This window comes from Berghia stephanieae, chromosome 2 (genome assembly GCF_034508935.2).
Source record: "Berghia stephanieae isolate SIO BIC M18660-M18661 chromosome 2, UCSD_Bste_1.3, whole genome shotgun sequence".
Classification (NCBI taxonomy): domain Eukaryota; kingdom Metazoa; phylum Mollusca; class Gastropoda; order Nudibranchia; family Aeolidiidae; genus Berghia; species Berghia stephanieae.
In genome coordinates, this window is record NC_088361.1 from 86,579,990 (window position 1) to 86,593,311 (window position 13,322).

The 13,322-nt window shown below is 32.6% G+C and overlaps 1 protein-coding gene across 3 annotated transcripts; it reads left to right on the forward strand.

Annotated features, from left to right (window-relative positions):
• The first annotated feature begins 520 nt into the window (after positions 1 to 520).
• On the forward strand, positions 521 to 6,628 carry LOC144965728 (fatty acid desaturase 6-like). 3 transcript variants are annotated; one of them, XM_078901366.1, is made up of 3 exons: positions 521 to 551; positions 3,889 to 4,040; positions 4,793 to 6,628. In XM_078901366.1, the coding sequence occupies exons 2-3, from the start codon at positions 3,906 to 3,908 to the stop codon at positions 5,744 to 5,746; spliced, it is 1,089 nt and encodes a 362-aa protein (XP_078757492.1). In that variant the 5' UTR covers positions 521 to 551; positions 3,889 to 3,905; the 3' UTR covers positions 5,747 to 6,628. The 3 variants fall into 3 exon arrangements, with proteins under 3 accessions (XP_078757492.1, XP_078757493.1, XP_078757491.1); XM_078901367.1 differs by having other exon boundaries at positions 537 to 580; XM_078901365.1 differs by having other exon boundaries at positions 548 to 580; positions 3,894 to 4,040.
• Positions 6,629 to 13,322: the final 6,694 nt, after the last annotated feature.

A 13,322-nucleotide genomic window follows, 5' to 3' on the forward strand; every position in this document is an offset into this window, starting at 1 on the left:
AATATACAGTTTTTTTAAAAAAAACTTTTTTCCGGACCAGTAGAACAATGCACTTTCCGGTAGATTAAAGTGAAATTAAAATCTCCCCAGGCTAACAGTGCTCTTTTTCAAGACCTGTATAAAGACTTTCTTATCACAGGATGGAGGTGTTTTTTATTGTTCTGCTTTGCTTGTTTGTTTGTTTGTTGTTGTTTTGTTGGGGTTTTTTTGTTTGTTTGTTTGTTTTGTTTTGTTTTTGCCTTTTGTTTTTGTTTTTGTTTTCTGTTTTTTTTTTTTTTTTTTTTTTTTTTTTTTTCTTGTTGTTGTCGTTTGGGTTGGGAGGTATTTTTTTTTCCTTTTTATTAGGCTATCTTACTGTTTTTTTTCACTACTTGTTTTGACCAATTTTTATTATCCAATTTGCCGATCTGTGGACAAAATTATAACAGGCCTAACATTTAATTAAGGACTCTCACATTTTTGGATGTATGGCAACATTTTTGTAAACGGTCAAAGTTCACATTGAGCTACCAACCAACACAAACAAATCGATCATCGCCTCAGCTGAAAAGGTAAACACAGCTACTTGCATATCATACAGGTGCAGTGTCGACATTTTTATTTCTTTATCATTATTTTTATTTTGCTTTTGTACATCAATGGAACTCGAATGATGATAGTTGATTAGCATTCCTTGATTTTAAATGAATAATATATATATTTTGTTTTGTCTTTGGCTTTGCACTGCAATTCCTTTTTGACTTGGACTTGTGTCAGCAACCCCGCTGACTCTCATGACTCATACTCATAGTATAGTGGCGGTGGTGCAGTAGCGGTGTATTTTTTTATTTTTTTTTTTAGTATAGTTATAGCAACGAGTATAGTATCATTGGTTATAGTTATAGACACGACGAAGAGAGAATGCGTGTGTTGTCAGATCAGACTATTATAGTGATATTATCTAGACTATCTACATCTCTTAGTCACAGACCTTAAATCCTTAAACAAATAAAGAAGTTCTAGAGATAGTACAACAATGATAACCACCAAATAACCCGGCTTACGGGAGATTACCGTAGCCGGAGTGAGTCAGATGAAGATGTCATGGTACTACCTCAAACTCGGGGACCCAAATAATTTTGGGGGTTTGGGAGGGGGGAAACTTTTTTTTAAAAAAGTCTAGACGTCCAGTAGGGGATTTGGGAGGGGAGAGCCTTTAAAAAAAAATAGAGGCAGGACTTCCATAGTTTCACAGCACTTGTAATAAATATTTTAGTGATCATTGAATTTAATTTAGTTGTGCAATGCCCAATAAATATTACTAGACCTATTTTAGATAGTTTCATTTTTATTAGTGGTGTGATTTTCCTTATTTCAAAAACAATTTGCCTTATTACTTACTGTATTTCCCATTAGTTTCGAATTGCAAGTGATGGCAAACATTATGTTTCATCAGGTTATATCTAGTATCTTTAGCTAGGGTTGAAGGGGGGTGGCGTTTGGGCAGTCTCCCCTCCCCCTCCCCCGATAATAAAAATAATCTGCTCTTTAGGTGCTGTGAAACTACGGAAGTCCATCCAAAATAAACCCCTCGACTAGTTAGTTTCTGCTCTCTTGTTTACCTTAAAAAATATATTTAGGTGGCACCAATTTGAATGTGTCATAATCGCACGCAGATATAGGCTGCATTTAACATTGTTGTAATGTAATGTTGTTTGTATCGAAAATATTCCCATTACAATAGTGAGCCCATAGTAATTTTGGTTATCATACCTGCAAACATACACATTGCACAACGAGACAAGACACTTAAGCTACGTTTCCCCCCCCCCCCCCCCCACCCTCCCTCCCCTCCAGTCAAAATCAAGGCTTTGTTGTCTTGTAGTATGACGCTCACCTTTTCGAACTGGTAGCTGAGTCCCTGGAAAAGTTTCCTTACTAATATTCGTTCACCATACTCGGGTGCAAAATTAGTAACTGGCTGGAAACAAAAATGTAATATTGCTTACAGGAATCATGTCTCATCCTATGTGTTATGCATGTCATTGGCTATGGACCACTGTAAAGTGCGTTGAGCCCATATAGTGGATGTAGAGTTAGATAAATGCTCAAGTTTAATCAATGCATCCGCATTATCATTATCCCTACTCGACCATTTGAGACCAGTTAATGCTGAGTAATCGTTAAATGTTTATTCCTCTGGGATATCAGTAATTTCATCTTGAACGGGACTTAATGCAAATATTGCTGCTTGAATCTCAAAAAAACTAACTATAAAACATTGGAAAAGTTGAATGAAAGCATCAACTTTGGGAGAAATCCTATGCAAGGGTGCCAATTCAATGACTACTACTACTATTAGTAAATATACTGAGTTGCTCATCTTCAGTTAGTTTTATATAGATATCCAATGAAAGAAACAATTTGCCGCCATCCATTAAAATGAACATTTTTCATTATTTTCATGGTTTTAGATTTACCAGTCAATTAAAGACTGCGCGACCATCTTGGGCTCCAGTGTGGGGTAGGAGCAAAAACATTGTGAAAGTGAACCTTGACCACTGTTACTGTAATATGCCTTGTCATACACAGCAGTCGTCCAGAACTTGAGATAAGATTATGAGTATATGTGTGTGTGTGTGTGTGTGTGTGTGTGTGTGTGGTGTGTATATATGTATATGTGTGTGTGTGTGTGTGTGTGTTTATGTTGATAGAGCTAAGCAGATTGTCTGAATTTTGATACCATACACATAGATAACTTAAGAAATAGATATGGATTATCTAACTGTCGGGATAGATAATATTACAACTAAATTCATGTATTGGTTCAGTGAGTTCTAATGCTCTTTGATGACAATTTGGAATTTGAATTACACAGCACAGGTACGTCTGGATTATTATTTTTTTATTTTTTTATTGAGCAACCCTTCAGGGTAATATGGCCTCTGGGATATTTATCCAATATCCTTTAGCATCATATAGAGTAACAATTGCTAACTACCTTTTGGATAGAATGTAATGGTATCACAACGTTCAGCCCACCAGATCTAAGAGATCTGGCAACTCAATCATTGCTGGATGGGATGGGATCATTCACCCAGAGGCATACAGTCAAAGCCCTGAAAAACAAAAACAGACAAACAATTGTTATCTATATTTTATATGAAATTCAATTTCAAGATTGACTCATCAAATTTGAGTTAAAATAAATACCTTCATTGAGGAGAGTAGTGTTCCTTTCTAAAACTTCAATAAATTCAAACCTTCTAACTCTAACATTGACTATTTTAACCAAGTAAAATTTATTTTACTTACTGTAATTTTGCGATCCTTGCAATTTCCGAGATGCATTTTATCATCAATGAATTTAAAGCAGAAAACAGCCTTGCTCTCCAGTTGATTTTACAAATGTAACATGAAATAAAATGACAAGCAGTTTTTATGGGTGATAACCGGTGAGTACAGGGCAAGGACTGCTATTTTAAGGAACTCATTTTAACAACATATCAGATTGACCAGGTGCCTTGCATATTATTTCATTGCCATTGTATGTCTTTTAAAGTGAGGCTATGTGGTCTTCTGGTATGACACTCGCTTTCAGGTCGGGAGGTCCTGGATTTGAACCTTGTTCAGCGCATAGTTGAGTCCTTGGAAAAGACCTTTACTCACATTCTCTCACCGTACTCAGGTGTAAAATGAGTACCTGACCGTCAACATCATTGTTTCTGTCCGAAAAAAATTGTAATATTGCCTAACAGGCGTCCTGTCCCGTGCTAAATGTGAAGTGTTGCTGTTGGTCAGGGCCCCCTGTAAAGCGCTTTGAGCACTTTTAGTAGATATTGTGCTATATAAAAGCTCAATTTTAAAAAAAAGTCAAATTCCAAAAATGTTTCTTTTTTCTTAATCAAGAATAGGAATTGTCAAGGATGACTGCCACAATTACCAGAGTGAAAACGGAGAAGCGTCCTTTGTCAACCAAAGAAGTTGACGAGACAGAGACTGAGATCACCGACTATGTAGACCTTGATCAGTTGCCTAAGTTTTCTGAACTCCGTGAACAGGTTTGAGTTTTGATTTTCCTAAGCAAAAGCAATGTGGTCAGCTTAAAGGTTTCTTATCGTTAAATTTTTAAAAAACCTTTGCAGTCATTATTATTCTAGAAATGTCTATAATATCTGAAAAAAAATGAAAGTAGGTGCCTATGTGAGATGATATTTTATCCATATATCCAGAAGCATACATGAAAGTGTCAAATTTTGATTTGGGAAATCATTTTATAGATGTTCTATATTGTTAAATAATATAGATCATGACAAACTAGTACTTTATTGATAAAGATATCTGGAAGCCTCTAGCAATTTTATTTTTGTTTTCAGAATTAAGGTACTCTTTATTCTTAAACCATTCAGATTGATTGAATAAAACTTTAAGATTTCTCTCCCAACCATTCTGGGACTGTGGTTTTCAATATGGTGAATTGGTGTAACTGTTAATGTCATATTTATAATGGTTTTCACATGCTCTGTGTTTGGAATTTATATTATTGTTGAACAAAATTACAATGTAAAGGATTAGGATTTTTTTTTTTTGAAGTATGATGTACAGGAATAGCCCTTAGCAACTCAGAATTGTTTGTCATCTTCTGTTGTTTCACCAAGGACCACACAATAGTTGTGAATAATATTGTGGTATTTTAGAAAAAAACAAAAACTAATTTGAGAGCTAGATTTTTATCTTTTAGATTCATCTTCACCCATCTTTCGTTTTTGTATTTGTTGAAAATGCCATACCATTTTTTCCCCACTATCCACAGGTTCAGAAAGTTTTGGATTCAAGTTCCTGGTATGAATTGTATGGAGTGGATTGGATCATTCACATCTTGGGTGTGCTTGGATGGTTTGGCAGTCACTACATCATGGCATCCACAAACATTCCTCTGTTTCTAACAGGTGTCACTATTTTAGGCTTCTGTCATTATGTATTGGCTTTCAAAGCTGGTCATTGCGCTGTGCACGGTTCATTGTGTCAGTCAAAGATGGTCAACCGAGTCGCATGCTTTATTTTTTCTGATTTCTTTGGAAGCTTTTCGACAGATGTAGGTTATGACATACATATAAAGTGTCACCACCCTCACACAAATATCATTGGGCTCGGTGATTCAAGTACATGGAAGGCTCCATTCGTCCCTCGTTATCTTTACATGTTTGTCACCCCATTATTTATTCCTATTCTTACTCCTATTGTTTCAATCAAAGAAGTTTTGGCCCTCTCTTTTGGTAAAACAGTACGCCATTTACTTATAGCTGGACTAGGCTTGTATACACATTTCTATCTTCTTATGAATGTGTCACATCTCAGTTTTATCTCCTCTCTTTTGGTTATCTTTGTGAGCCGCAATGTGCTCGCTATTCCGTATATCCATGTCAATATATTCCAGCACATCGGCTTACCAATGTACTCACAGAAAAGCCGACCAAAACGTATTTACCAGATGTTGACAGGAGTGTTAAATCTCCCAAGAAATCCTGTCCTTGATTACTGTTTTGGTCATGGAATTATTAACTGCCATGTTGAACATCATCTCTTTCCCCATCTTTCTGACAACATGTGCCTGAAGGTAAAACCTGCGGTCAGCAAATTCTGCAAAGACAATGATTTACCCTACAATTATGATACTTATGCAAGCCGCACCAACTTTTTCCTCACAGACTATCAGAAGTTGATGGTGAATATGCCTCCAATAACAAGTTTTGTGGGACTTCAATAATAGCTATAAACAGCCTTAATTTATTCAAAGGTACATATATCTTTTTTTAGCTTCTTTGAAAACAGGTAAATGCTTTTACTTTAACTTTCTTTTTCTGATTAAAAGTAAAGACTCCCATAGTGGGCAGGGGGGTACATACTGTGTCTTCTATCCCCTTATAACTGTTTTCCAACATGCTTTCTGTCTTTGTCTTGGAATGAGATTACTTGGTTTTGTCCTGGCCCTGGCCGGAGTCCTAGCTGGGAGGGAAACAGTCAAATGCATAGTTATTGTTTTGGGAGATGCTAATTTTTTCCTTGTAAATCATCTCTCTGTTATGTATTAGTATATTTATTTTTAATGTATAATGTAGGCATATGAGTGTATTCCTCTTTGTTGGATTTTGTGCTTGTGTCCGGATGAGACTTAGATGTGATCTCAAACTAAGTACTTTGGTGGTATGCTCCTGGAATCTACATCTGATCCCTATTTGTCCCCAGTTCCTCTATGTCTTACTTTTTCTTGGGTGCTTTAATTGTAATTCTAGAACTTTTTACTATCCCATTTTCTTCCTTTTTACTGGCGCTGATATAACCTAAATGTGTTGCAAGCGCCGTAAAACCCTTAAAAACATAAAAACAAAACATAAAAGTAAAGAGACTGACAAGGTAGAATGATAATGTGTATCTGATTCATCTGGATTATCAAGCTAAAAATATTATAAGTTAATATTTTAAAGATTTTTGTTAAACATACGTTGATGCTGATTAACCTGAACAGTAATAAAAATACAATAAATCATATTTCTTCGGTCTTGAAACAAAAATTAAGGATAAAAATCCCGGTATATAAAATTGCAGATGAAAATAAAACTGTCAACAACAATTCACAAATAAAGAAAAATTGCTTATCTGTTGCATTCATACTGAAACATTGAATGTTATTTCATTTGAATATCATATGTATTATTGGTAATTTTTGTTTCTTAATTTTAAATAGTTAATTGTTTTTTTATGCTAAGGACTACCAATATATATTTTTATTATTCATTACAAAGAGCAAAAAAGCACATCATTGCCTTATGTTGAAACTTATGTTGTTTTTGTTCAAGCTCATTATTTTTTACCTTCTTGTGGACCAAAAATTATAAATTAAAAGAAAAATGTAGGTATCAATCTGAGAATTATATCTATATAAATTTATTATATTTTCAAAAAATACATTGAAAGAATGGCGGTTTCAATATTATTATGATAGTTCCTTCGTGTTAGACCTAGCAGAAAGTAGGTTGCAATATATAGGCGTCCTATGTGTGTTTGAATGATTAAGCAATTTTTACAGTCCGCTTAATGTTACACGCACTGGGATTAACTTCTGCTCCATACACCTTATGGCAAAAACATAACAAGAGAACTTATTTACCCATATAATTGCATCACTATTGAAAGAAAGCTAACTGCAGGATCATTGATTGCAAATGAACACAATTTAAAATATTTATATTCATATATATATATATATATGAATATATATATATATATATATATATATATATATATATATATATATTATTATTATTATTATTATTATTATTATTATTATTATTATTATTATTATTATTATTATTATTATTATTATTATTATTATTATCATTATTATTATTATTGTTATTATTATGCTTTTTGACAAGTTCAAACATTATTTTATAGTGAGCTACTCTTACTGTCATGGTGATTGAATATGATGCAATGAAAATTTAGTTCTCCACTATTCACATATTGTTCTCATTTGTTAACAAAATAATTTTAATAAGCATCAAAGTCTCCTAATGGAAATTGGGATAGCCAAGCTTTTACACATATTTAAAATCTCATTCATGTCCGAACATGTGGTAATATTTGTTAGGTCTGTTTGAGAAAAACTTATGTAGTCAATTTTCATTTACATTTATTTACATATTTATGACGGTTACACAAATTTTGCCAGTTACTATATAATTTTTTGTTTGTTGTTGTTTTTTTTGTTTTTTGTTTTTTTGTATTTTTCTGCTCACGTATGTGTGTGTGTCTGTGTATGTGTGTGTAAGTGTGTGTGTGTATGTGTGCATGCGTATTGGGTTTTTTTCTGGGGGTGTTTTTAGTCTTGTTTATTTTTCTTTTTTTATATAAAGATTTTTTACAATTGGCTTTATCTTCTTTAGTGTTTATCAAACACATTATAGTCAAACTCAGATCAAAGCCTGTATTGTTTGTTATTTTCATTCTGGAAATGGTAAGCAACCCGTTAAAACACCAACCATCATTACTCCCCCCGAATTATTGGATTGAACTTAGACAGTATAATAAAGTTTCCATGCCATTTCAGAATTTTAGAATATGAATAGGGACTGTGACTCTTTTTTTCCCTTCTGGAATAAATTTACAATTTATTACAAGTAATGAAAGGAAATAAATCCTATATTATATGGGCTTATTTTAGTTCTCTTTATATCATGGATTTTAATGTTATAATATATTTTCAAACGTGACAAGTATGGTGGTTGTTGAGCGAGAGTCATTTTTTTTTTTTACATTTCAACTCTGATATATTTTTTCATATATTTCTGACTTTACTCTTTATTTATGTATCATTCTTACTCTATTTTTACCAGAAAATTATTGATATATGATTTTTTATGTATTGTCAGAAATATGTAGCCCCGTGCATAAACCTGATAACCAATATTATAATGCAACTAAGAAAGTCACTTATAAAGCTGCACGGAAAACAAATATTGAGGATCTATTAGATGTGTTCAGATAAAAGGAAATAATTGTATTTTCCGCCAATTGTCCAAACTTAAAATGATTAGTGAAGAATCTATGACTCTTAAGAAATATATGTTTTACATTAAGTCATTTTTCAAGAAAATTTGGCTTATCAGGTTCATACATCGGGGCCACAAAATGCTCTTTAACTCTCTCCATACCCACCATTACCGTATTTTCCACGAAACGTCATACACATCCAACATAAAATGTGATTTTTAAAATTATAACTGAAATTAAATTAATACATGGTATATATAATTTTGTTCAGTAAAACAAGCTGTACAACACATCATTAAATTCTCATAACTAATATATCTAGTTTTTTTAATTCATCAAATTTTGTGATTACAAAAAATCTGAATGAGAAAAATGTTGGTTTTATTATCGTAACGAATGTGGGATTTTTCTGTAGTTGGTAAGGAGAGGGTTAAATGTTGTATTTATTACAATCCTAGCGTTGGCTTTTTAACAATTAATAACCAAAGTTCACTTTTAATATTATTTATTTTAAAAAGGATCCCAAATACCACTCTCTGTTTGGGTGTTGGAAATGAAACATATGAATTTTAATTTGATATTATAATCTGTTTATTAATAATATTATGCCTTTCATTTAAACGTTGTCCAGCATAATCTACACTAGTATTTATCTTTTACATTTTAATAGCAGTCACTCCATTAGCCATTTGCCTTTGACACCTTTAATGCATTTTCTCTCTTTTTTAAAACTTCTTCACTATAGCCACGTACTATGTGTGGTTACTTTTCTCGTAGATTTTGAATGACGGATACATAATATAATGATGTGTTCTACTATATTTTTGATGTTTAAATAACTTTTGGATATCGTTATTCTGTTTGATTGTTATATTTACCAGTTATCTACGAAGTACAGAGTTAGTTAATCACAATGAATTGTTTATAGTCATAGTCATAATCGTAGTCATGATGAACTGGATCTGGGGCTGTCACTGGCCTCTATGTCCATGTTAGAATGAAATTTTTAAAACACGTGTAATATAACCTCTCGGAAATACACATGAGTGTTAACAATTTCTACTCCTTTATGTAAGTGAAACAGGATGCCCTTACCCGACCAAAGTCGAAAGACCGGCTTTTTGAAAGTTTCCTGCTGACCTTGTTGGGTATTTGTGAGATGCTTTTTTTAAAAAAGGTGAAAGCATTGGTTGTTTAAAACCAATAACAGTTAAAGGGAAGACGGATGGATATGTATCCTTTTCTGTGATTTAAGGATGATACCATTTGATGAAAAGGAGCTTTGTGTGAACTATTTCCATATAGTGGCAGCGTGTCTCAGCAGTACGGTCTTTGCTTCGTACCTGAAAGCTACTGAGTTCATCACCCACAGCTGCGATGTGTGGCCTTGAGCAAGTCACCTCCTGCTAGCTCAATTTGCGGCGCTGCACAGCGGCTGACACCTGGGTTATTCCAGTCTTCCTTTGGCATAGACCTTAGAGACAAATTTCCCCAATGGGATGAATAAAGGGAATTTTCTTTATTTTATTTTATTTTATTTTATTTTATATGGTCCTTAGGAATTGGCTAATTTAGGCACCTCTAGCTTTAGAAGTTCAGGGTTTTTGTTTTTTTTAAATTTTACCAAAGGGCATCCCTAGTGACATTTCCGGGTAGTTATAGAAGTGCTCATCAAGATATTTCTTGAAATTATTGACCGGTTTTGAATTTAATTTGTTTAATTTCAATCTCATGAAAACTTTCATGATACCTATTCTAATCAAGAATTGCCCTGGTTTATCAGGTTTGTCTAGATTTTGAATTTTTGTTTTGGTTTCCATTATATCCCGAATTTGGACCTTTCCATTTCATAACAAGACATCAATTATCAAATAGTTGAATACGGTTTCATCTTAGTACAAACAAATTGTGGAGTTTAGATCGAGCAATTTCATTTTTGTCATAGCTATGATCCAACAATTTATACCATAGCCAATTTCTTTCAACAGATCCTATAAGATTACTCAGAAATATGGAAAATACAACAAAATGAAATGTCCTGATATGATCAAAACTTGTACAGATATTTACATCTATTGTGATATTATTGTAAATATTACCTCTATCTAATCATGGTTATTTAAAAACTTGTTTGCTCTATTAGCATTGATTCAATGAAAGTGAAGTTGGTTTAGATTTTGAAAATAAGGGTATCTATCTATATATATATATATATATATATATATATATATATATATATATATATATATATATATATATATAGAGAGAGAGAGAGAGAGAGAGAGAGAGAGAGAGAGAGAGAGAGAGAGAGAGAGAGAGAGATACAACAGTTTACAAAATGTTCCTCTAATTTCTCCAAATTATGTAAGAACCAACTTATATATATATCTGTTAATGTGTCGTATAAATCTGTTTGTCTAAACATCGACTGGCTATTTAGTAATTTACCCTGTCTTTCACTCACCATTTATTGCAGTGGTTTTCAAAATATTGAAATTGATGATATTCTCTTTATATATATTATAATTATTATCGCTTCAAGCAATTTGTTACTGGGTTAAACAGAAAGGAAAACGTTGTGATGTTATCTATTCATTTTTAATAGTCATATTCAATATTTAGTCCCTTATACTAGTAGTGATTTTAACATTATTTTATAAAAGTCAAAGTTTAGAAAACGTGTATCCCTGTAGTTTCTGTTAAACAATATTTTGTTATATTAAAATGCTAAATTATTCCATGGTTAAATATTCACACAATACTGGGGCGAAGTGCCTGAGTGTTTAAGGCATTGTGATTGTACTGTGACCCGGAAGGTCCTGGGTTCGAGCCCCGCTTCAGACACTTTCGTTTTGTTTTTTTGTTTTTTGTTTTTTTTTCTTGGGCAAGATTATTAACTCCCAATTTGCTCACTCGAACAACATGGGTGATTCTTGTTGACATCAGACATCTTGTTCGATGAATTATCTATTATTATATTCCTTCGTGGAATGCCTAGGCGACGGTATCTTATGATGCCGTGGCGGAAGGGCACTTAGTAATAAAATTGTTGCACGTAGTTTGGACTGCCCAGACCTAGTCATATTTTTATTTACACAATAGGTCGAAGTGTTGATGTTGTCACCCTACTTTATCTCCAAGGACGAGATTGTTTTGATTCATAAATGTGACCCGTCTACTCAAAACGGTATTATATCAGGGTGAATTAGATGTATAAAATTTTATTTGCATTCAAAAATGTGAAATCAAGCTTAAGGTTAAAAAATTCAACTTCTGCTTAAAGTCAACACTTCTTTGTTTGTCCCAAATTTTCTGTTCTTTATTTAAGTTTGTTCCATTTATAATAGATAATGTCAACCGTGCTTAAAGTCAATCAATCTTTCTAGTCCGTCGTGTGGACTCTTTATTGGGATTCCACTGTACTTTTTTCATCCTGCCCGGGTGGGGGGTAATTTCATAACTTACCAAGAACTGAAATGTCGCTTATCTGATCATTTAATTTTATCTTTAACGTCACTTTTTGACTCCTTATCACCCCGATATCATACCGTTTAGATAGGTCACATAATGTTATGATTGTAAGTAAATTAAATATGACTCTTCGTCCGTACCGGTGTTGTGTCGGGATAAGGAAAATTGAATTTTTGGCCAAAACAAAAAACTTGAGATCAGAGTCAACTATTTACAGTGGACTCCCCATAAAGTCAACACTTTTAAAGGCAACTTATAGCAAACTATCTCAGAACATTATTATGTTGAGATGAACGTTGGTATTGGAAATTTAGTTTATAATAGAAGGAACGATATTGAAGTCAATCGGCTCTTTGTTATTGTGTTTAGAGAGCCGTTTATATGATGAATTCTCACTAAATTAAATCAATTAGACTATAGACATTCAAAATTACACATATTGTTTTGTGAGTTGGTACGTATTATCAGACTGGCGGATCTTGTGAGTATTTTATCTAAACCCATAACATCAAATAACCTCGCATATTAAACAAGGCATTCTTTTCTAGTCCTTATAGTGGAGAATAAGCACAATTTCTCTCAATACAAGGAAACATTTTAAAAATAACAAACTTAGACTTTGTCTTTCATACCATTTTTATTCTACAGAGAGTTCGAAGATGACGTCACTCGGGTCTTTGTTATTGTTTTTTGCCATCCGCGTTTATGAGTTATCCTCACTAAACTGTAATAACCAGACTATAAACGGTCATGGTTACACACAGTTTTGTGTGTTGGCCAGTTATACTTCCGGATGACAATGTTGTGAACTTATTAGCCAAGTGCATACTATCTATATTCATTCACTTTTCGGGGGACCGATTTCTTCCCACGTAATACCGTTTTTGAGAATTTGTGTTCTAATATAATATGCCTTTTTCTTTGAAGAGTGTGTTTTATTTAATACATTGCTTTTCTGATTAATTATTATTGTTTGTTACAGCACGTTTTATGACACTCTTGAATAAAATTGAGATTTAAACTTCTGGCTGTATTGTTTTGTTTAGTCTATCAATGCATTTATATATATATATATATATATATATATATATATATATATATATATATATATATATATATATATATATATATATATATACCCATACATATATATATATATATATATATATATATATATATATATATATATATATATATTATATATAAGTTATGATTTTGATGTTACTTTTTTGTAAATTATTTTTAGTTTTAGACAGCCTGCCAGTGATTGCTTCTCATTACATTTTATCAATCTATCAATATATAAACGTTAAAGTGTG